The sequence below is a fragment of the Poecilia latipinna genome, unplaced genomic scaffold (genome assembly GCF_001443285.1).
Source record: "Poecilia latipinna isolate Pla-1442-1.1 unplaced genomic scaffold, P_latipinna-1.0 Scaffold494, whole genome shotgun sequence".
Classification (NCBI taxonomy): domain Eukaryota; kingdom Metazoa; phylum Chordata; class Actinopteri; order Cyprinodontiformes; family Poeciliidae; genus Poecilia; species Poecilia latipinna.
The window spans coordinates 91,003-113,769 of record NW_015113110.1 but is presented as its reverse complement, the minus strand read 5'-3'; the positions used below and the strand labels follow the sequence as shown (position 1 = coordinate 113,769).

At 35.7% G+C, this 22,767-nt stretch overlaps 2 protein-coding genes across 5 annotated transcripts in view; one reads left to right on the top strand and one right to left on the bottom strand.

Moving 5' to 3' along the window:
- Window positions 1-3,185: 3,185 nt before the first annotated feature.
- Window positions 3,186-22,581, top strand: rtf2 (replication termination factor 2). 2 transcript variants are annotated; one of them, XM_015040064.1, is made up of 10 exons: window positions 3,186-3,355; window positions 3,637-3,731; window positions 3,965-4,058; window positions 4,170-4,309; window positions 5,485-5,563; window positions 17,727-17,837; window positions 18,356-18,410; window positions 20,207-20,209; window positions 21,498-21,572; window positions 21,859-22,581. In XM_015040064.1, exons 1-10 carry the CDS (start codon window positions 3,287-3,289, stop codon window positions 22,053-22,055), a joined length of 918 nt encoding a protein of 305 aa, XP_014895550.1. In that variant the 5' UTR covers window positions 3,186-3,286; the 3' UTR covers window positions 22,056-22,581. The 2 variants fall into 2 exon arrangements, with proteins under 2 accessions (XP_014895550.1, XP_014895551.1); XM_015040065.1 differs by lacking the exon at window positions 20,207-20,209.
- Window positions 6,900-22,767, bottom strand: part of gcnt7 (glucosaminyl (N-acetyl) transferase family member 7) — a 22,347-nt gene continuing 6,479 nt past the window's right edge. For 2 of the 3 annotated variants that reach the window (XM_015040063.1, XM_015040061.1), the window contains exons 3-7: window positions 11,782-11,987; window positions 11,501-11,539; window positions 10,664-11,405; window positions 8,074-8,169; window positions 6,900-7,939 (exon numbers count right to left, since the gene is read on the bottom strand). In XM_015040063.1, coding sequence (XP_014895549.1) covers window positions 7,719-7,939; window positions 8,074-8,169; window positions 10,664-11,405; window positions 11,501-11,539; window positions 11,782-11,940 — 1,257 coding nt within the window. In that variant the 5' untranslated portion in view covers window positions 11,941-11,987 and the 3' untranslated portion in view covers window positions 6,900-7,718. Of the gene's footprint in view, window positions 7,940-8,073; window positions 8,170-10,663; window positions 11,406-11,500; window positions 11,540-11,781; window positions 11,988-14,930; window positions 16,152-22,767 lie in introns of those variants that run through there. The other variant, XM_015040060.1, reaches the window with a different exon arrangement.

The following is a 22,767-nucleotide window of genomic DNA, read 5'->3' as shown; positions in this document are numbered from 1 at the left end:
AATAATAATAATAATAATAATAATAATAATAATAATAAACCTGAATTTCTGTCTGCCTTGTTTACAAAACTTACCTTAAGAAAGCTGCAAGAAAGAAAGGTTCAGAGAGCTTGAGCCCAGTTAGCTAGGGCGAGAGGATCTAGCTCTATTAACTTGTGCCAATGTAAACACAGCAATTCCTCCCCAATTAGAAACACTAAATGCATTAGACTCGGTGCAATACCAAGGCCTTTTCATGCAATTAATGTGGCCTTAGTCTCCAGTTGCTGCTTGGAATGGCTGAGATGGTTAAGATGGATACAGTTTCAGTTGAAGGCCAGTCACTGGAAGTCTGATTGGGCAGGCTGGAGTCATCATGGAAGTATAAACATGAGGTCGGATGGGCGTTTGGTGGTTGGGGTTTTCTTTGGGTCAGCCATGGAACAAATCGTCCTATCGACTGACCTAACTTACTTACTGGGGAGCGCTGGAGTTCCTAAGAGGAGGGGGTAGCTCTGAGGAAACGGAAGCAGCATTTCAGCTGTGTAAATTAGATACGAAGGGGATATAATGAGGATAAGTCAATTCAACTTTGAACTGCAGTCATTATAAATCTGAAATGACACACCTATTTTGCAGTTAATCACTGAATTACATCAAATGTTGCCTTTATTGCAAGATGTGTAAATATAATTAATTACAATAAAATTTTAAATTGGGAAATGTTTTGTGACAGAATTTTAAGGCAAATATTTCTTATATTATGGGATTTTAATCATAATGGTATGGAAAGGCACAACATTGGGGAAAATATTCAAGGGGATGACAAGATGGAAGCAACTAATCCTTTTGAGAAGGCACATTAAAACCAAAAGACATAACATAATTTTATTTGTCTCATATACAGGGAGGAAGGGTGGGTTAGTGGTCGAGTGATTAGTCCACAGTGACATTAAATTATTAGTAAATAATTAGTTAAATGGTGAGTGCAGGAGTGATAGCATGGCATAATGGTAAAAAAAAATACAAATAAATAAGATTAATTGATTAAATTAATATATGTAATAAAAAAAAATTGGTTTGGGGGATTAAGTTAGGTTAGGTAATGCTTTATTAATCCACAGGAAATTACAATATTTGTGGGGCCTTGATGTTGTCTTATTTGCACCACTGAACTGATATGTATCAATTGGGCTCCTATTTAGAAGACATCAAGTTGTAAACTCTCTTTTTGTTATAACATTAATATAAAGTAAGTGTAGATGACATTATGCATATTTTGGCACTAACATGTGAATATAAAATGTTCAAAATGCCCATTTTAGCTTAAAGAAAAACTGCAACAAAACAGTTGCAGGTGAAATAAATATCTATTTATGAATAGATAAATATCTATTTATTTCACCAAGGTGAATGTCACGTCCAAATTATGACACAAGTGTGGCCTTCTTGAGGAAAAGACAAGAGAAAACTGGGATTAACTGGTAACAACACAAAGGAAACAGAACACCATTGTTCCAAGCCTCCTTTGTCCAGCAGGCATTGTTCAGTGTGTGTTCCTGCTGTTGTTGATTTGCACATCAGCCTGGGGTGCTGTACTCTCTCAAAGATAGTTTGCTAACAGAGCTTTCACTCCATTGCCTCTAATGAAAATCCATACTAAACATTTAGCTCTGTGTGAGAAAGGGGGGAAATTCAATAAGACACATAACATAATTTATAAATTACAGGAAGAAGCAATCGAACCGACAGGCAGAATGCAGGGATGTTTCTTTGATTCTGCTTGCTAATTTTGCCACATTTTGAGGACCGAATCTAAATGCCCAAGTGAGAAGTGTGTATGCGTGTGTGTGAGATGAGACCAAAACCTCATTTTCCCTTACAAAATGAAATCCAGCTTTGTTTTTCATTCAGTCTGTTCTTCCACATAAATTATTAGTCATGCCGCCAGCAATGTCTCCACTGAGGTATTCCCCAAACTAATGGTCGCTCTTGGACAGCACCGTCGATAGTAAACTAATCTGCAGCCTGCGAGGCACAGGAAACAGATCTCATTAGCACTCATTGAACTATCTTCTAAGGAAACTTTCATCTTTAGACCACTCTGACAACAGGCCTGAAAGCCAGACTAATGTCACTTACTAGTTCTGAGTTTAATGGGTGCCTGAAAATGTCTCATAGATGGATGAGCAGTAAAAGAGTGAAGTAACCTGAGTTATTTTTTTTCCTTATGCATTCTTGCAGCAGTCAATGGAGCTTAAGCAATAGTTTGAAGTGCTGTATATGGCTATATATGAGGTTTTCTTACTGTTTTAACTCTTACAACATTTTAAGCACCTGAAATCAATTCTTTATGCATTTTGCTTCTGTGCATGCCATACTTTATTCAAATGTATTTTCTTTTCTGTGTAAAATGCAAAACAAACATGTTTATAATATTCATTAATACCCCCAATAATAACCGTAGTACACTTTCGCACTTTGGAAATATAAAGCATCTGCAAATACACAAAGACTGCTCCATTTTAATAGCTTTTCAAATAAACTCATAGTTGAAGTAAGAGCGCCACAGTGTGGTCAAAGCACAAGCATCTGTAGAACTTAAAATTAGATGCCCACTTTATAGCATCGTGTTCTCTTCAGTGAACAGCTAAAAAGCCATTTTTTGTGTCCATTTTTAGCGGGTGGGTGCTGTGTCTTTTGTATGCAAGCCAGTTCTTTCGTCTCCAGTGCAGAGTTGTCAAAAGACAGCCATTTAGAGACACTCACCTAAAATTTAGCTGCATCCCTACTCCAAAACACATGCATCAAAATTGTAGAATTATCTCATTAAGTTTTGTAGAGGCCTAGTAATTAACCAAGCCAATCATTTATTCCAAATAAGTTCGAAGAGGGATGTGTCAAGAGCGCAGCTCTAAAGAAACAAAGTTAGAGACTTCTGCCCTAGTGTGTTTTTTCTAACATCTCCCATCTATTATTATTTGTCAAATAATGTTCAAGTCTACAGACATGTTTGCTGAGTGGACATGTGGAAATAAACTTCTTCAGAAACAGTTTCCAAAGTGGTTATGTATTTTAATTATTATTTTTTTTTATTTAATGCCTAACAAAGTCAAAAAATCCGGGGAGATTGTGACGATTTATGCATTTATTACCACTAAGGGGCGATATTAAATACATCTCACCTATCGCGAGATTTGAAGTTTTCTCCTTGTTTGTTTACAACCCGAGAACTTCCTGTTAGCTTTACTTCAGCTTTGTCCGTGTTTGCTAACAGCTTCATTTTAGCTAAACGTCAGTTTTCAAGATGGGATGTGATGGTGGGACGATTCCAAAAAGACATGAGTTGGTGAAAGGACCAAAAAAAGTTGAAAAGGTTTGTGTTTCTTTATATTTCGTTTACAATTGGGTTATGGTTAGCTAAAGCCGTTGACGAAAGCAATAAGTGGCTCGCTAATGCTAACGGCTAAACTTGTTATACGCTTGTAATTATTTGTTGTTTTACCTAATTTAGAGACATTTTTTCTTATAGACATTTATACTTACAGATTTAGTAGAAATTAAGTAAAGTTCACCTCTGGAGACAACTATTAGTGTTATTAACGAGCTAAAGACAAGACTAGTTACTTAGCGTAATAGCCTTTCTGATTACCCCAGGTTGACAAGAATGCTGAACTCGCTGCCAAGTGGAAGTACTGCGCCTTGAGCCAAGAGAAACTGAGGCGACCCATCGTTTCATGTGAGCTGGGCAGGTAAGATGCTTTTGTCAACACAAAACGCCACTTTGAGACGAGGTTCAGTTACCATCGTACATTATAGGCATCATTAGGCTTACCATTTAGTACAGGAAAAAAAGTAAGTAATTCCACAAATAAATAATATGTTATCGTAATGATACCCATGAGATTTGGCCATGTAATTTTACTTTGCATCCTTAAATTAATCTATTTAGACGCCCTGAAATATTGACGATGTTGTTTTCCAGACTTTATAACAAAGATGCTATCATTGAATACCTCCTGGATAAATCTGCTGAAAGACCAAACGCTGAGGCTGTTACGCACATCCGTGGGATTAAGGTATATTTATTGTAAAGTGAAAAAATGTATTTTGATGTACATGAGCTTAAGCTCAAGTGACTGCGTCTGTTTATTTTATAACCTTTTTTTGGAATGTTTCTGTCCTTGCAGGATATAAAGGAGCTCAACTTGACTGATAACCCTGCATGGGAGGGAGAGAGGAGAAATACAAAAGGAGACAGATATGAGGACATCCACTGTGGCATGTTCATCTGTCCTGTTGTTGGCCTAGAGATGAATGGAAAGCACAGGTAATAAATAGTATTTTCTGGCCTTAAACCTAAGATTTCATAATAAAGACCTGAAAAAAATGCCACAAAATGTTTTCATGTAGGTTCAAAGTATATTATCTGGGGTAGGGCTGTTTAATTTTATCGATTCTACCATATTCAGCAATATTTTTTCCTTAGAAAGTAACAATTTTTCATTCCCGAGTATTGATACATTAAATCCTACTTTGAGTTTTATGTCTAATCCACATATATTAAATGACAGGTATCACACATGGCATTTTTTTACCCAGTTGCTTATGTATATTAAAAAAATACATGTAATGAAACAACCAATTACAATTATTTAAATAATGAAGTAGATAAATTACATTATCTAAGTGAATAAGACAAAATGGGTTCATTTTCTGCATAATCAAATACACAAAATCACAGAATCAACATTTCATCAAAGTAAATGTATAGCAAATGTATAACAAAAACAACATTTGTTACACCAGTGTTACACTATCAGTTCAATTAAGTCAATCCGAGTCTGTGGAACAGTCACAAAATGTCACTACAATCACTCTGTCCCTCTAAAATTTTTCAGAAAATCTTAAAAATGTATTGAATCTTACCAAATCGTATTGTTTGCTTTATATTGTATTGTTTGCTGAATTTCAAAAAACAATATTGTTTTGTTTTTCACATATCGTATTGCATCGTGAGATTAGTGTATCGCTACAACCCTAATATGGGGTATGTTCCTGTTGCAGGTGTAATTAATGGTATGCTAAAGATTCGTGTCCTTTATAAATTCTGTTCAACTCTTTGTTTTATATGTACTCATTATGCTTCCCAGACAGGTGCTGTTTTCTGGTACCTTAGGAACGCTGACATGTCATGCAATTTTCAGTACTCCCATTACCGCTTTTTACAAAATACTGGCCAAGCTGTAAAGTTTTTAAAATTCAAAAAACTGTACAGTTATAACTTTACCATCCCTAAAGTGAGGAATAATTTTAATATGTTTAAAGTCAACTTGAATTGTATCCTTGATTATTAAAATGTTTTTTGTCTGCTGTAAGGTGCAGTGATTGGTCAACAAAAACATAATACAAGTTTACTTTGTTCACAAAATAACCCTTAGCTACTTGAGAAATTAGGAAAAAAAACCTGAGAAAGCACTTATGCTTTATTTGTTTTCCTTTTAGGTTCTGCTACTTGCAGACCTGTGGTTGTGTGTTTTCAGACAGGGCCCTTAAGGAGGTAAAGACTGAGATCTGCCATAAGGTAAGCATTTTTTTATGTTTTTATTTACTATTATTATTCTCCCTTTTTTGGTACTTACAAGTATTTTTCATGTCTTTGTATGATTCCTCATAACTGTTTAGTCAGTGAAATGTCAGTGGCACCTGGCTCACTGTTGATAGTATGTGGCTCATTATCTGGTGCCATCATGGGTTTGACATAGCCTGAGTAGTTGATGGGAAGAGCACTGGTAATGACTTTTTGAAAGGCTCAGACCTTAACCTGACAAAAAAAAAAAAAAAAAAAATTCAACCTCCTTTTTATTTTCTCTCTTTGTCTGTAATATGTAATGCACAATGCTATTTGTAGCACAAATTAAACGCAGCACAAACACCCAATACCAACTACCAGGCATGATGTTGGAGGGAGCATGATTTGGGCTTCCTTTGTTGTTTTACATGCTCTGTGTATGTGGAAGTCATTGTTGACATGTAAACCTACCTGTTTATGAAAGTACTCTACAGTAGAGAGAGAGACTATAAATGTGACAGCATGAGACTGGCTGAAACAGGTTCATCAGCAGATAAATGACCTGAAACAACAGCAAATCCACAACTGAATTACTGAAAATATAAATCAAGGTGTTAAAATGGTCGAGTCAAAGACCAGACTTCTTGTAGTATGATCTGCAGATGGGTTTTCTTAAAAAAGATGACACCACATTTGAAGTTGTGTAGAAAATGACAATTGGAGCTTTTGCTGCTAAAAGTGGCCCAATGACCCAGCAAATAATATGGAGATGTACTGGTTGTTTCCCATGGTTGTAGTCGTTTTGTAGATGCATTGTTCACATTTCAGCTCAACCTTTCTGGATTTCCTTTCTGACCCAATTGTAGCCACATGGGAATCTCTCAGCGATGGAATTAGAAGTTATTTTAGTTTTTGACCTTTTAGTTTGACATAACTTCAAAGTTGTGTTTACAATTTCTCTAGGTTAGGCTATTTTTTAGAAATAAGACAGTAGATAAAAGCTGACCTCTTTTGGTGTCTCTGTTGAAGTAAAAGTATGTTGAAGACAGACATGGTCTAGCTGTTTTGAGTTAGTCAAAAATAAGGTTAAGCTACCAAAAATAACTGTCTTTCTCATGAGAAACTGACCCTGATACAAGCTGGGACTTCAGCTTGTATCAGGGTCTTTTGGGGCTATCATGCTGGCTGACTGTAAAGGGTTTATTTTTAGATGTGCTTTTGCGTTCCAAGGAGGAACTCGTTAAAATGCTTGCTGGGAAATTTGGAGAATGCGAGAAAATGTTGAATGTTTAGCTAAAAATGTTTGACATGCATTTCTGTTCATTTTCAGTTTGTAGTTGTGTTGAAGTTTTTTTTTTTTTTTCTTTTTTTTTTTTTTCCATTTGGACTTTAGGAATGGAATATTTGATTTTCAGGCCTGTGTTTAGCTCGGAAATGTTGGGATGTGAGTTTTCAATGTAGCATTTTTTTATTTTGCATGCTGTTTAATTTATGCGGAAAGCATTTCTGTCAAACATTTCTCAGATTCATGTCTGATTTTTTTATTATTTAATTTAATTCAGTGGCTAACTGTAGATTTTGCTTGGTATATCAACATTTGTATCTTGGAGCAGGTGCACACTTAAACAATTCTTTGTGATATGAAGGCATAATTGACATCAGTACGTTCCTACAGCTGTGTTTGATCTTTTAATTTCATGTTAAGACTTTCAGAGATGTTTGGCTTTCACTTTTTAATGATAATCTAGTGCTTACCTTACATCACAGAAACCAATGTTTCTGTGATGTCAATGAACTCAATTAACAGAGTAAACAATTTATTCTAGAAGTTAAAAGTTTCTTTTCACATTGTCTTTATTTTTTTTTTACATATTTATTTAATATTAAAACAATACATTACTTTATAAAAATATCCCTTTTTAAGCTGTACATAATATGAAGCTATGGTTTTAAATAAATAACCAACAGTTTTTCCAACACTTTGTATGACAAAAATGTCTAAATGGGATAGATAATAAATAATCAGAGGAAAGTAAGAGTTTAATAAATAGTGCAGTTATGTTGCTCTCACAATTCAGGGCACTGGATTCACGTTTTGACATAGCCAGCTAGGGAGACACAGATTTATCAGCATAATGATGTCAGTAGCGATTTCAACACTTCTGTTTCAGAAGAAGTTAATTGAGTTATTGTGGGAGCATAGCAGCCATGATGGATTTATAGGAACAGTTGCCTGGTTCAGGACTTTATTTCTGTGCCACTGCTCCAAACAATCTAGTGCCTCTGGAAATGTATTAATCTCAAACTTATTGGCGAACATGCTCTTCTTCTCGATGATCCATGGAATGTCTTCTATCCCATAGACACAGATGTCCCGTACATAATGCCCTGGGGAAAAAAAAAAAAAAAAAAAAAAAACATTTGAAGAAAAATCTGAACTGCACATATATATATATATTTTTACATTTCACACCCAGTGCTGTAAACCAGCGGTTAACTAGCATAATTTTACGGTCTGATACCTTTGCAACCATCATGTGTCTTTCCTTCTTGGTCCCTCCACTTGATTGCCCGGATAGCTCCTTCCCAACCTCCATCAATACGATTGCCTGGAGCTTCTGCATGTGACATGACAATATGAACATGAACAGCTGTACCAAAATTACAGAAGTATGTTTATAAACATGAGAAAAACATGCATTTTTACGTTAAAGATTTAGTTTATATTCATAGATCATCTCAGAAAAAAATGTCACATTCTATTCTACAGAAAAACATGAAGAAAAATGTAGCAAATGTATCACTCTTAAGAAAGTAAAGCAATTTAAATATAATTTAAAACTAAAGCATTTATAATAATATTTAACTAAAAAAAATCTTTCAGCAAGACATCCTATGAGGATTTGATTTGTTTTTTCACTGCTTATGTCATGCAGTCACAGTTCTGATTGCACAAGTATTTCCAAGACGGTTGAATTTCTGTGCACTCTTAGAGACTTGTGGAGGAGTCCACTTATGTAGTACTCAGTAATGTGATGCATGTATGACTAAAGGGAAGTCTGATTTCTCAAAGATATTCCTCTTCCTGACAAGTAATGGAATGAATTAACCATTTCCTGTCAACAGTCACAGCATCACCACTTCCAGTAAAAACCTTTTTTAAAGTCCCTCCCAAAGTCTTTTGTGCAGAAATGGTCCACGTTGTGCCATGCATCCTTGTAAAAATATTGAAAAGCAAACGGACACCCTAGTTGTATGAGTTCTCTGTTTGTGCAGCATGTTGGAACAGCAGCTTATCTACAGCAGAGAGGAAACAGATGAGCTTGTCAGGAAAGCCAGCTCTGTGTCCATGAGCCCCCGGGACTCAGTACAGGTGACGGGAAACAAAAGGACTCTGGTTAAAATTAAATAACATCACTGATGATCAGTGACAGACTGTTGCATTCTAAGGCTGCGTTCACACTGCAGCCTGAAGTGACCCGATTGCAAAATCAATTTTTTTTTTTTTTTTTTTGCCAGGGCCATTCACACTTTAACACATATGTGACCTCTATGTGTTCTGCAGTCTGAACGGACAAACGACCTGAAAGTGCCCCGCATGTGCACTAAAGGGCGCAATAGCTTCAGCGTTCTCAGTGTTCTGCCAACCGCCATAAAAAGTGCAGTTTGGAGAAGTAAACATGGTTGCTAGCATATTAATGACTTAATCCTCATTATAGTCCGTGATGGTTGTTGTTATTCTTCCCACCTGTGCGAATCAGGACGCAGAATAGTGAGATTTGCTGAGTATCAGTGACGTTCAGTTCGGATGAATGTGACCTGAACATTGGGTCGCATTTGAATCGGATATGCAAGTGGCTGGTTTGCATTCGAAAAGAATCCGACCTTTGCTGTTCAGACTGTCGTGAAAAGATCGGATACAGCTCACATTATGTCAAAAAACTCGAAATTGGGTCACTTCAGCCTGCAGTGTAAACGCAGCCTAAGAGCACAAAGGTGTGTTTTAGGAGATCCTTCCTCCCAGCGGCTGTTGCATTGTATTGCCATCATGTCTCCCAGAAAACTCAACAGGTGTTTACATCTCTTGCACATCTATTTTGTCTGCAGTTGTTATTGTCATATATTGTGAATAGTCTGTTGTGTTTAATGCACAAATACAAAAAAGAAATCTTACTCAGTTTCATACTCTTTGGATCGTAGTATGCTATTTCTCATAACTTCACAGTATGTTTTTACACTATAATCTTGCCCTTGCTAAGCAGTGTAACATTTTAAATTTTGTTTTTTTATATAAATATATATATTTTAATACTTTTGTCATTGTGTGAACCTACATGCTTTGATGTCCTGTCACTTTGTTGCTGTTCCACCTGTAGTCCCCACTGTGGTTAAATAAGGGATGTCTATTCTATTTTGATCGCAGTACTATATTGTGTGTCATATGTAAATGGAAATGTGCTACTTTAGGTAAAATATCATACCATGGCTTATTTTTTCACATTTGTCAAAATGTTGATGGTTTATCCTCTACCATTTATTTAGAGATGCCATAATTGTGTAATTTAATAACGAGGTGATGTTAGGTTTCCAGTTCTGTGTTGTTATAAAACACTTGTGTGCAGCACTTCCTTTCCAATGAAACAATTCATAATACAAATCTATTTTGTTAGAGTCCATCCCATGCTCCTGTGGTCAAACCACACTTGTTCAGATCACTCAGCATGCTGCACTAATAGCTACATCTCTCATGTATGTGATGTTGGATTATCAAATAGGCAGATATACTATTAGTTGTGTACATTTATTCTTTTTTTATTTTTCGCAAAGACTCGTTTCATCTGGACTAAATGTGTCTTTGGACACAAATGCCAGGGTGAAATGTTCTTTTGCTTGTCTCATCAGTTACTTAGTTGATGTTGCATTCCACATTTTACAAAATGCTAACAACAAATGATGTAATGCTGTCTCACATTATGTGAACATAAGCTGTTTGATCATGTTTCCTGTGTGGATCATCCCTCTAAGCATTTTAAACTCGTGTCAGTTAAACTCCTTAGATTTGTCCAGTTGGATTAGATTATTCTGTGTGTCTGTTTGAAACAAGCGGATTACCTTTTATGTGGTTGAGTGTCACAAAGTAGTGCTCGTCTGGACTAAATGTGTCTTTGGACCACTCCAGGAAGTCATGGGCTATTTGGTTCTTCAGAACAAAGTCCACAAAATCTCTTGTGAGAGCATAGTATGCCGTTCCAAAATAAATTTTCAAATTGTGAGGAGGAGGAGGTTTTGTGTGTCTTGGCACCCTTGGGGCAACATGTGACCCCACAATCTCATGATGCTGGAATCGTGTTCTGTGCTTCATAGTGGCTGGCTGTTTGACTCCAGGTGTCATGTTTTTGTCCCTCCATTCAGTGCTTTGCATATACTGCACCAGTTCCAGGTTGCTCATGGTTGGGAAATCTTGCCCACATAAATTTATTACTTTCCTCCAAGCTATCGGAGAGGCAATGAGATCCTTCATGCAGTTCAAGTCAGCTTGCAGGCGTGAAAATCCTGCATACGTCACTTTTTCACTGCGACTGGAGAGGAACACGTTACCAAAGCAACTGACGAGCTTTTGTACGGCTTCCTGGTACTCCTTTGGAGCCTTGGCATCCACATGTATGCAGTAAACATTTTGTGGCATGTAGATAGCTCGAAGCATACGAACAAAAATATCTAGCTCCTTGTGAATAGTGACAATGAAAGCCAGAGGATAGTTCTCTTCTTCATGACTCAGAGTTGTGTTGATAAAGTGTAGTTCTTTAGTCAAATTTGAACATTGCAGATTGGTACTTTGAATATAACTTCCCACCTGTGGAAAGAAGAAGTATATATTAATTCAGTTTCTTTACAGATATATTTTATTTGATTTTTTTAACAGTTCAGTTATTTAGAATGTACACTCACATTTTTGGGTAGTGCCAACCTGTTGATCTGTTTTCCGTTCTGTGGATCAGGATTTGTTATTTTACTTGTGTTCATGTCCTATTTTTTAATCATTTATTTCTATTATCGCCTTTATCAGACTTTCTACTGTTGTCTATACTGGTGCCAAGTCGGACCAGATCAATAAGCAAAGTACTGCTGAAATGTTATCAGTTGTCTGTAAATTTTTAACTTTTACCTTGACAAAATTAAATTGAATGTAAAAGCTGTTGTGCACTTTATCAGTCAAAGGAAATACATACCTGACAGTAATTTTCTCTTTTCTCAATGCCAGCCAGGGTGGGCTTACTGCTTGTAGGCGTTCCCACTAGTTTAGTTCTACTCAGCCAATAAATTATTGAACACGCCACAACCCCCAGGCAGAACAGGAAGCTACATTTTCTGCCTCCAAGCTGGTGCATAATAGCCTTGTTTCACTCTTGTATTTCAGCACCACCACGGCTTATTCCTATGAAAGAAACCCAGATTGGTTAGTTCCAGACAGATCTCTCTTTTGGGAATATCAAATAAGGTTAAACATGTAGGTTACATCTTATTGATGAAGCCACTTTTAAGTAGTCAAGTGTACAAAGTCTAGGTGCTAAAAGTGGGTATCTGACATGCAACACAAAAATCTTTTTATTAACCAATTCCTTTTTCAGACTGTGAAAGAGTCTGGTCAACAGTAAAGTATTATACATTTTAGATTCCATTATGTCAGTTAAACTAATAGATAACTACAAAAACACATACATATTGCAATATTCTTCTAACAGAAGAAAAAAAAATAATGAAACAGCTACTTCTCTGTCATAAAACATGGTTTTGTGTGTCCCCACTTCCTTTTGTAAGTCTCAATCACAAGAACGTCTTCCTGTATAGCAAGAAGACGTTGATCCCTTAAACCTGGAAACCATTCATTTTAATGGAGAAGAGCTACTTTCTTAAAGTCTCTGGTCAGGTTATGGGTGCATTTTCTTAAATGGTAATACATTGTAAATAACTAATTTAATAAATTTATATAGGACTTCTGTAATCATATCAACCACGGAAAGCATTTTTACCCTATATCCACATTTACCCGTCATCACTAACAGGCACGCACACAATCATGTACCTACATGCAGATCAGTAGATAGCTTTGGGTTTAGTACCATGTCCAGGTATGGTACTAAACCCATGGGAAGTTAGAATCAAACCTAAAATATTCTTATTACAAAACTCTTCACCCTAAGCTACAGTTGCATCTGTGGCTTAGGTGCAACTAAGCCACCTATGCCATTGTCAGAGGGGGATGTTATGGTATGGAAATATGCAGATTTCAACACTCAGTTTCGGTATGCTCAACTGTTAGTGACACATGAATTGGTAGTTTTATTGCATCATACAGCTAGTTTTTTATTTTTCTAATTGCATGTGAATGCATAGTGGCTATGATATATGCTTAAATGATAAACATTTCATTACTTTCAATATTTGAGCAAACTCTAAATGACTATTACTTCCATACCATTCCATTTTTGTGGATCTGTCAGAGTTTTTTTTTTTAATTGTTGTGGAAAAACGGTATGAATTTAATCGAAAACTTTACCTCTGTGTACACTTCAATGTTTTTGCATTGATTATCTTGTAATCATTAGAAATGTATATAGAAGTTGCCATCAGTCATTGTGGAGTTTTGTGGCGTCCTTAAGGTTGGAGCTATGAGGGTCCAGTAGTGCAAATAATTCTTCAGCAACTGTCACACTGATCATTCAGAGAAAGAACAAAAAAACTTCCACAAATGTATTTTATGCAACTATTATTCAGTAAGCTGTTGGAAAATGTTCTATCTCTCTTGTCTTTTACAGACTTGCCTAAATAAAGGTTTGAGGAAAAAACTTCACATAAATGGGGGGATGGTTAAACATGGAGGCGCCAGCTGATCGACAGAGTTGTTTTTACATATCTCATGTTCAAAGTGGCATAAAATCTCTGCCTGAACAAACAAAGAGATATTTTCGCTCTTCTAAGATCATTCATAATGTGCTAGAAAAAACAACAAAAATAGCATGCGTTGTTGAATCCGACACAGTACAAGAAAAGCACAATTCCCAGAGGGAAGTGATATTTTGAGGAAATATGTAGATTTACAGGCTTCTGTTGAAATACTTTTCCCCAGTTGCCATGTTGATCTGTGGATTTGATAAAAGAAACAGCAGCTACTTGTATAGGAAATGCCTTACAGCTTTTTGCCTGCCCTCAGATTGCTTTGAAAGAAAATGTTTGCCTCCTACTGTTTTCTTGTTTTTGCTTTGTAACAGTTAACAAAGTTTCAAATCATGTAAAAAAAAAAAAAAAGCAAAAAACATTCAAGCCAAGCAACTCTAATGTAAAAAAAATATAATTGCCTTCCTCAATCATGAACATCTGAGCCCATTGTAGGCCTAACTTCCCTCAGAAGAAATCAGCGGTCATGTTTCAAAGATAAAAATATAACTGGACTGAAAAAACCCCCACTGCTGACCAAAATTAATTCAAAGTCGCTTGTCTCATTTCCCTAAATAAACATGTTCTAATTGCTACGATCATAAGGAAAGTATTTTGTGAACTGAGTCAAAAGGGACAATTTTCGGGAAGGTATATGGTGAAATTTGAGAAAAAGAGCATCATACTGAAAGTTTACAGGGCTGGTATTGTGGTCGGGGTCTGCTTTGCTACTTCAGGAAAGCAGAGGAATTGATGTAAATGAAAGTACTTTGAGTTCTGCTTTCTACCAGAAAACCCTGAGGGACATTATCCACTCCTCAGTTCATGACTCATGTGTGCAAGTCATATAGCAGAACATTGATCCACTATATTCACTTCTGAAGTCCTTAAAAACAAACAATTTGGAAGTTTTTTAGAGTGGCCCAGTCAAAGTCCAGGCTTAAATCCAATTACTATTCTGTGCCATAACTTTAATTTGTTTATTATCAAAACCATTCCAATTTGTGTGCAATGAAACAATCCTGCAAAGAAGAGTGGGCCAAAAATAAAACAGTATTTGCCACATTATCAAAACACTTGAGGACAGCTATTACTACAAGCAGTTAATAGGTTGAAGGCTTCTTCTCTTCTTGTTTTTCTATGCTGTCGGTTTTTAATAGTTTTTTATTCTTGGCGAATTAAAAATTTGAAAACCACATTTTCTGTTTACATAGGTTGTCCTTGTCTTAGTGTAAAATTAGTTTGATATTCTGAAATATCAGAAACACATAAAACAGCAGAAAACATTAAGGGACAAATACGTCTGAACAGCGTAGTCTTTAGTTTTACAAGACAACTGTTCCACTTCCCTCACACTTTTACCTCAATTATTTATATTCTGTGTAGATCAAACTCTTAAATCATCATTTGTGTCAAAAACAAATTCAAAAACATGCTAATTTACCTTCAGTAGGCAGTTCAGTCTGTTGTCTCTATGAAGAAATAACACTTTAAATCTTCAATCCTCTCAGGCTTCAATGCTCCTCAGAGCTGTCAGACTACAACCCGCACAGGGAAGTCCTCTCCACTAGCTCCATCAAGAAGAACAGCAGCAGAAATACGTACACTACTTCAGAGCTATATTTGGTTGTAAAGATCGCTTTGTTGTCCTCTGGCGGGGGCTGAGTCCTCTGAGCTCCAGTGTCTCTTAGAGTGAGCTGTGTGTGTTATGCTCGAGTTGTACTCATTGCTGATTAGGTCGCTCCTACTCATATCCCCGTGAGAAAAGGTTCATCCTTCCCTGGTTGCCAGCAGTAACACAAAATGACACACGTGACATACAGGAACAGACTCACTCATCGCACTCTTAAGGTTTTTTTTTTTTCCACTCTCCTCCCACATACGGCTTCCTACTTGCTTGTGCTTGCTGTATTTCTCTTCCTCTTTCATTTTTATCTGTTTTACCTCAGCCCATTTTATCTGTCCCCTTGCTCTTTGTCCCTCCATGTGTAATTAGGTCATACGTAATGAATCACCCATACAGCCTTTTCTGGTAAATGCCACCCCTCTTGTTGTTCTTCTTGCAGATGATGAGCTCTCGCAGGTTCCTACTTGCCCTATTTGTTGATTTGATGTTAAGTGCTTTGCTTGCTAGTGGTCTGCCTTCTGTGGAAATGGCAGCATGAGAGTTAATGACTTCAGAGCAACATGCACAGAGGTTGTTTGCTGCTTGGTCAGCTTCTGAGCTTATCCCTCTTGTGTTGGACAGAGCACATGGCCAGAGCCCACACCCACAGTGGGGTATGATTGCACAATAGATCCCTTGCTGGTTGTTTCCCTTTTAATATTTGTGTGTGTGATTTCCTTTTTATTACAAGAAAGCCATTTTACTTGTTCTGTTCTTGTAGTACAGACATGCACACGTAAATAATTTTTGAACTCTGAAAATACTTTTAAGTGTAGCATGTTTTTTGTCTGTCATATGAAAATGGGTAAAAAATTGTTTCCAAAAAGGGTCCAAGCAGAAATTACATTTGCTAGTCATTGTAATGACAGCAAAGCTTGAGAACTATGTAATTAAACTTCATTATTGTTGTGCCAAAGCGTGTACCGTATTGTTTATAGTGTTTTATTAGATTTTATGGTAACACTTTATTGAAGGGGTGTGCATAAGACTGACATTTCAGTGTCATAAACATAACATCCTCATGAATGTTTGACATTTGTCATAAAGTGTCATTATGCAAATAATGACATTTTTAATGCAACGTTGACACTTTTAATGGACTTTTAATGCACATTTTAATAGAACTTTGCATTAAGAGGGTCATATTGACCGAATGATGCAAAGTTTACACTATTTTAATGGAATTTTAATGCAACTTTTAGTGCAACTTTGCATTAAAAGTGGGATTATTTACCAAGTGCCCCTTGCACAGCCCTTCAAATAAAGTGTTACATTCACTTCATTGTCTCATTGGGTAAACTGAGTACACCCTGAATACATGTAAATAGCCTTCCATATTTTACTATTTGCCTCTTTTGTCTATCTAATCAGTGCCACACATCCCTCACATATTTTGTTGCAGATTTCCATTAATCATCCTAAACAAACATTTAATTTGCAAGACAAAGCAGGGACCGCATTTACTTGTTGAAAGTGCTTCTCGAACTCATTTAACCCTGGCAAACGTACCTTTTGGACCAGAACATGAGTCAAATGTGCCCTTGTGAATTGTGTCTGTACTGTGAAAAATATTAAAATATTAAGACACTTGTAGTTTTTTTTTTTTTGCTAAAGCCAATGCAGTTTATTCAATAGTCATACTTATTTTCTGGTTTCTGTTCAATTCAACATAATTGCTCTTTGATTAGATCACATGTATTTTCAGTAGCATTCTTATAGAAAATGAAAGACAGTCACCTAAAAGCAAGTACCGTTAAGCCTAAATTCATTCTGCCCCTTGATAGATTTAGATTTTTTGATTGATACTTAGGTTTGCTGATTGACATATTAGTTTTATTTTAGGGTTTGACAGCAAGTATCTGACAGGAAGTAGCTAAAGATTAGGGTGAAAACAAGGAGGCCTTCGTAACTCAAATGCTTCAAAAAGCTCTTTACCAAAGATAAATCATCAAAATACCATTGCAAAAGTCTGCAGTAACCATACAAATGTATTGATTAATGTATAGTGTAATGACAATAAGGTTTTATTTATTTATTTATTTTTTTTTTTTTTGTGTGGTGTCATTAAAATATTTTTTCAAATCATTCACACTATAGTAGTAGGTAATGTAGTATCCCAGTACTCAATGGGAAATACTCAGGGACAACTCAGGGACAACTGACAGATGAGATATATTTTATTTTCTAGCTACTGGGAACCCCACCCTTTTTTACTCCACCCTGGTCAACTGCCCATATCAACTGCCCATATCTATGGATGTTTTCAAAAAATGTTTAAGAAATTAGTTTATTATTTAAGTATTGCAAAAGAAGTATTTATCAATATTCTTTTTAGATATTTGTATATATTTTTATCTTTTGACATAAAGTTGTTTCAGTTCCTTCTAATAGAAAATGTTTTCTGTTGAATGATAGTCACTTAAAATTTTAGAGGCATGAATAATTTTGAGCTTACCTGCTCATTACAACAGTTTTAGGTTCTTGATTATTTTATTGTATTTTATCAAATTAGATGATCCATCTTTCGATTTTCTGTTGTCTTTTTTTACTTTAAATTGTTTCTTTGCATTACAGTGTGGGGATCCTTTTAAAGATGAAGACATAGTTGTGCTTAATGGCACAAAAGAGGAGGTCCAGAAGCTGAAGGAGAAGATGGAGGAGAAACGAGTTAAAGCAAAAACCAAGGTGAATTCTGTTGTGAAAATTTATGAAGATGCATTGGAGTTTTTTTCTGACCATATTGGTGGGCTTGTCATGATAACACATTTTACTATATTATAAATTGTTCCATAAAGTAATGAGATAAATTATAACATTGTTGTTTTGAGACCATTTTCAGCTAACATAATGATAACTACATAATAATGCAACTATACACCTAGGCCTGTCACAATAATAGATATTATTGGATGGTACATTTCCCAAGAAATTATTGCGATAGACAATAATAATGTTTGTTTTGAGACCATTTTCAAGTGATATGTTAATAATAGCATAATAATGCAAGTTTGCCTTCTCAAAGACTAATAAAATAGATAAAACACAACCAAAACCATTAATTAAATGGTTAATATGATATCTCAGAATGGAAATTATGGAGCTAATTTTAATTTATCATGTGATTAATTGATTGATTAAAGGCTTATAGTGTGTAGGGATATTTAACTTATTTGTAATCATAATCTGTCCTATCTTCTTTACAGAAATCAAAGAAGAGCAAGGCAGTTGAAACTGTCTCTGCACCACCAGAATCCAAAGGTCTGTTCAAAGTCCAATTGAGGCATTATGTTATTCAGAAATTGATTTACTTAATCATAATTATACAGCTTATAAAATGCTCCCCGTGATTTGGACATCACTTTGTATGGTGCGACCTGTCTATCACCAAGTTGCCTTTGAGCCTGATGACGTTTACAGCTTATCGTGACCCCACAACTTGACTGAATATAATACAATTTGTTTATTCTAGAATTTTCTACCCTGGTCTTCAGTAGCCCTGATTCTAAAGAATTACTTAATGAGCCATAAAGACTCACCATTGGGTCTACAAAACCCTATTCATCACCTGTTTATTTAAATCAGGTGTGTTCGAGCAGGGCCATATGTAAAACTCTGACTGTATGTTCCAACAGCCAGGATTAGAAAACTCTGGTTTACTCCATGAAGTAGATTCATTACTGTTCAATCCTAATTCAAATCCAAAGTACGTTATAGATCCTAAAGGGAAATTAAATGTCAAGTAGACCTGTTAATATGTCTAGTACTAAAAATTATTTTGGGTTACATTTTTTTCAGCTAAGAACTTGATATATCATTACTGCATTGCAACATACAATTTTGCCTTAATACATAAAGTAAGATTAGAATGAGTAAATGTAAAAATAATAATGCTATTTTTAGTATAAAGAAACATTTATCATTTCTGTATTAGAACCCATCTCAGTAGTCGGTGGCTTCCTGTTTACAAAAGCACAATAGTTACTCAAAAAGGATGCTTGTGCTTTACAGGAGAGCCAACTACAGTGCCTTGTGAAAGTATTCACCTCCCTTTGGCATTTTGCTACCTCACAACCTGGAACTAAAATGAATTATTTCAGGGTTTGCATCATTTCATTTGCAAAACAAACAAAATTAGAAAGTCTGCTGACGTTTCTGTATACATCTGCTTTACTCATGGATTCACCTCAGCACAGCTATAGTGGTTAGGTTTCTAAGGGCTGGAGAATAAATCAATAATAATATGTATTGCAAGAGAGGTTTGATCAATATAGGTAGATAATACATTTGATGGAAAATTCAAAATTCAATTTATAGAATATTCTTTGAACTCCAATCCAGAACTATACAGTATTCTTGGAGATATCGGCACATTTAAGACTTTAGCTGCTCAACCTCACAACCCACTAAGCCAAGTTAGTGGCTTCAACTAACTTACTCACTCTTTGGTTACCTAGCAACAACAAGCTGGGTAAAGAGTAGTTTCAAGTTCAACCTCAACTTTAGTTACATAGCAACAACCTGTTGAACAACTTGCACAGCAGCAGTTTCAGGTTTTGCTACCATGTCTCATAACTGCTTAAAAATAAAAAGCTATAGTGTGGAGTGAAAACTGTGGATAAAACAGGTAAGGCCACACCATCAGTATGGCAGTATTTCAGATAACAGAAAACTAATCAATAGTTATTGATATCGACTAATATGAAACACTAAAATTGCGATGAGTTTTTTAGGATTATTGTCCACCCCTAATTTCTAACCAGAGCGTATTATGTACTCTACACACTTGGGTTTTGCAGTTTCCAAGGGACACAGTAAATGTTGTCATCTTCTAAAGCTGCTTTATTGATTCTCTTGTCCCTCATTTGGATGACAGTACTAATTATTTTATCGATAATCAGCCTGGTACTGTTCTGTGCACTGTTGACTGTTGACTGCTGACTGCATGCAGTTTAGTCTCTATTTACATTTTGTTCTTTTATTTATTTTTTCCTTTAAACTTTATCTCTCTCTTCAATGCTACATTTTTGATTGAAAAACACTAACTGATCCAACAGAAGGTAACCCTTTGTCTTACTTTGATTGTTTTGCATTATTTTATATTTAAAATATGTTTTCAGCTTATTTTTCTGTGGTTTGTCTTTGTAGTTATATTATCTGCTTGTGAAATAGCAGGTGTCTTTAGCAACTTAACCACATTGTGAAGATAAACCGTTCAGCCAATTTAGCTGGAAATTTGTTCTCTTTTTTTTGTTTTTTACAAACATTAGTGTTACGTAATGGACTGATTCAAACATGTCGCTTATCTATTTCCCCTTCTCTCTGTGTCTCTGTTTCTTTCTGTACTGCTGGAGGTACAACACTACAAGCTTTAATTTAATCAGAAGTCATTTGCTGTCCAGTGAAGATCAGAAATTACATTGGTTGAACCTCAGAACTCTGCGTCCATGATGACAAGTTAGAGGAAAACACAGAATTATTTATTTCCAACATCACATATGATGAAGCACATTTTAAATACAGTGGTGTAATTAAGGCTTAAACTAGTAATTATTTTAGTAATTAATTAATCTATTGGTTATTTTGATGATTAACCAGATAAAAATTGACACATTCTGCAGATTTTTCACAGATGAATGACAGCTGAATATCAAAATGCATTTATGCATTGGCTAATTTTCTTTTTGAGTAGACAAACAATTGATGTACCCAGTAAAGTAACTGGAGAGAACAAGTGTATGGCTATTTTTGTTTTATTTTTTTAGCTGGTGCAGCTAAAACCTTCTGCACAGTTATGTATATGGAAAAAAGCTTTGGACTTTACTGTCCAACTTACATTCAAAATTATTTTGAGTGTGATTTTCTTGACTCTGAAAGAAATGTTAAACGGCCCAACTAAAGCAGGAACTTCTCATGAACCAGGTTATACTCTGCATTCTGAATCTTGGTGTGGTTTCCTGTTAACCTCTTATCTGACCAGAGAACAAGTAGCTAGCTGCAAAATAACAATTGCAGCTACAAAAACTTTTCCATCAACTTAAAAATCTAGCTTTTTGTTCTGCATGTATGGAAGTTATTAATCATTACAACACAAGGATAACACAGTTTTCAATCTTTGTTCATTATAAATCAAATTGCCGCTCTTCTCTTTTTATGGATTTATTTGGTTTTGCTTGTTATTGCACCAAATCCTCTCCCAGAGGGCTTCTATCCTCCTCCACTTATCTGAATCCCTATCTCCCTTTAAAACATGTGTTAAACAACAGTAGTGCCTGGATACAACAGCGCTTTTATGATATTGGACACAATGACTTTCTGTGTCTTAATTATTTTTTCTCCCACCCACAGAGGATGCCCAGTCTCCACCAGTAGATGTAGCTGGGAGGAAATCCCAACAAAATGGAGACGAGAGCAGCCAATCAGGTGGATAAACACAATTAGCTGAAGGACTTTGAGACAGAGCTTATGTTTACTGAATTACAAAAAAAAAAAAAAAACTTTTTATTTTTCAGTTTTGTTTTTTTTATAAATTTGTACTTTTGAGATATGGGAAAATGCAATTTCAAACTTATTTTGTAATAAATATGGCTGCTTAAATGATGCTAAATTTTCATGAGTCCCACCCTTTTTGAATATAATTTTGTCTACAACTGTATCCCTCTTTTATTTGCCATGCCTAACCCTGCTACTGTGTCTCTCTCCCTCCCAGCTGTGGCTGGACCTTCTGGTACCTCCAGCTCCACAAAAGGCTCCAAATCTTTGGCAGCTTCTGCCACCAAGAGATCTATCCAAGACATGGAGGAAAAGTCTGAGGCTTTCAAGTCCCTCTTCACCACCCACAGCTCTGCTAAACGCTCTAAAGACCAGACGTCCAACTGGGTCACTCACACACCTTATCACTTTTAACAGCTATTTCTCAGTGCAGAAAACATGTTCTTTTGTTGTTTCTTTTCTTTTCTTTTCTTTTTGTTTAATTCATTAATTCAAGTCCCTCATTATGTAAACACCACACATGCATCATTCAGCTGACCTTTAATAAAGTCACCAGTATGCAAATTCATTCCCCGTTTACCTGTTCAGCTCCCAGTAGCTTCTTGTTTACATGTTGTGAACATTTTGCGAATCCCTCCCTATACACTTTGACGTTGTTTTGTAACCTGATGTCCTAATACAATTCCCTCATGTATTCCTCCACACCTCTGTATTTTCAGGTTGCTAATTTGTCTCTGTCACCTCTTACCTCCTTTGTTTGTGCTCTGTTCTACTGTGCCCTTATATCTAGAGTTTCTCTCTTTAAATCCATATCTATATAGTTAAAGATTTAAAATCCTGATAGAAAACAATGTTGCGTTGTCTATCAAGTTCACTCTGACCGGAAAATAGTCTTTCGTGTGACTTTGGAAAGTAGCTCATGCTGCCTTATGCTTTACTGCAAAAACTGACTTTATTGAAATAATTAATAATTATTAGTTTCCTCTTCAAACAACAATCTTCTTTATGTCCAGCCTTTGGACAGGAAAATCTGTTACATCTTTAACCCTCATCTCTGAGCAGTCTTCCCCCCCCCCCTACTTGATTTTCTTTTTTTGCAATTTCTCATTTTTTGTGCATTGAGGGA

Excerpts from the sequence above, each read along its gene's own strand:
- rtf2 (XM_015040064.1), top strand. The coding sequence starts at position 3,287 with ATGGGATGTGATGGTGGGACGATTCCAAAAAGACATGAGTTGGTGAAA. Across the intron at positions 3,356-3,636 it reads GACCAAAAAAAGTTGAAAAG|GTTGACAAGAATGCTGAACT; the intron begins GTTTGTGTTTCT and ends TGATTACCCCAG. Across the intron at positions 17,838-18,355 it reads GAGTTAAAGCAAAAACCAAG|AAATCAAAGAAGAGCAAGGC; the intron begins GTGAATTCTGTT and ends TCTTCTTTACAG.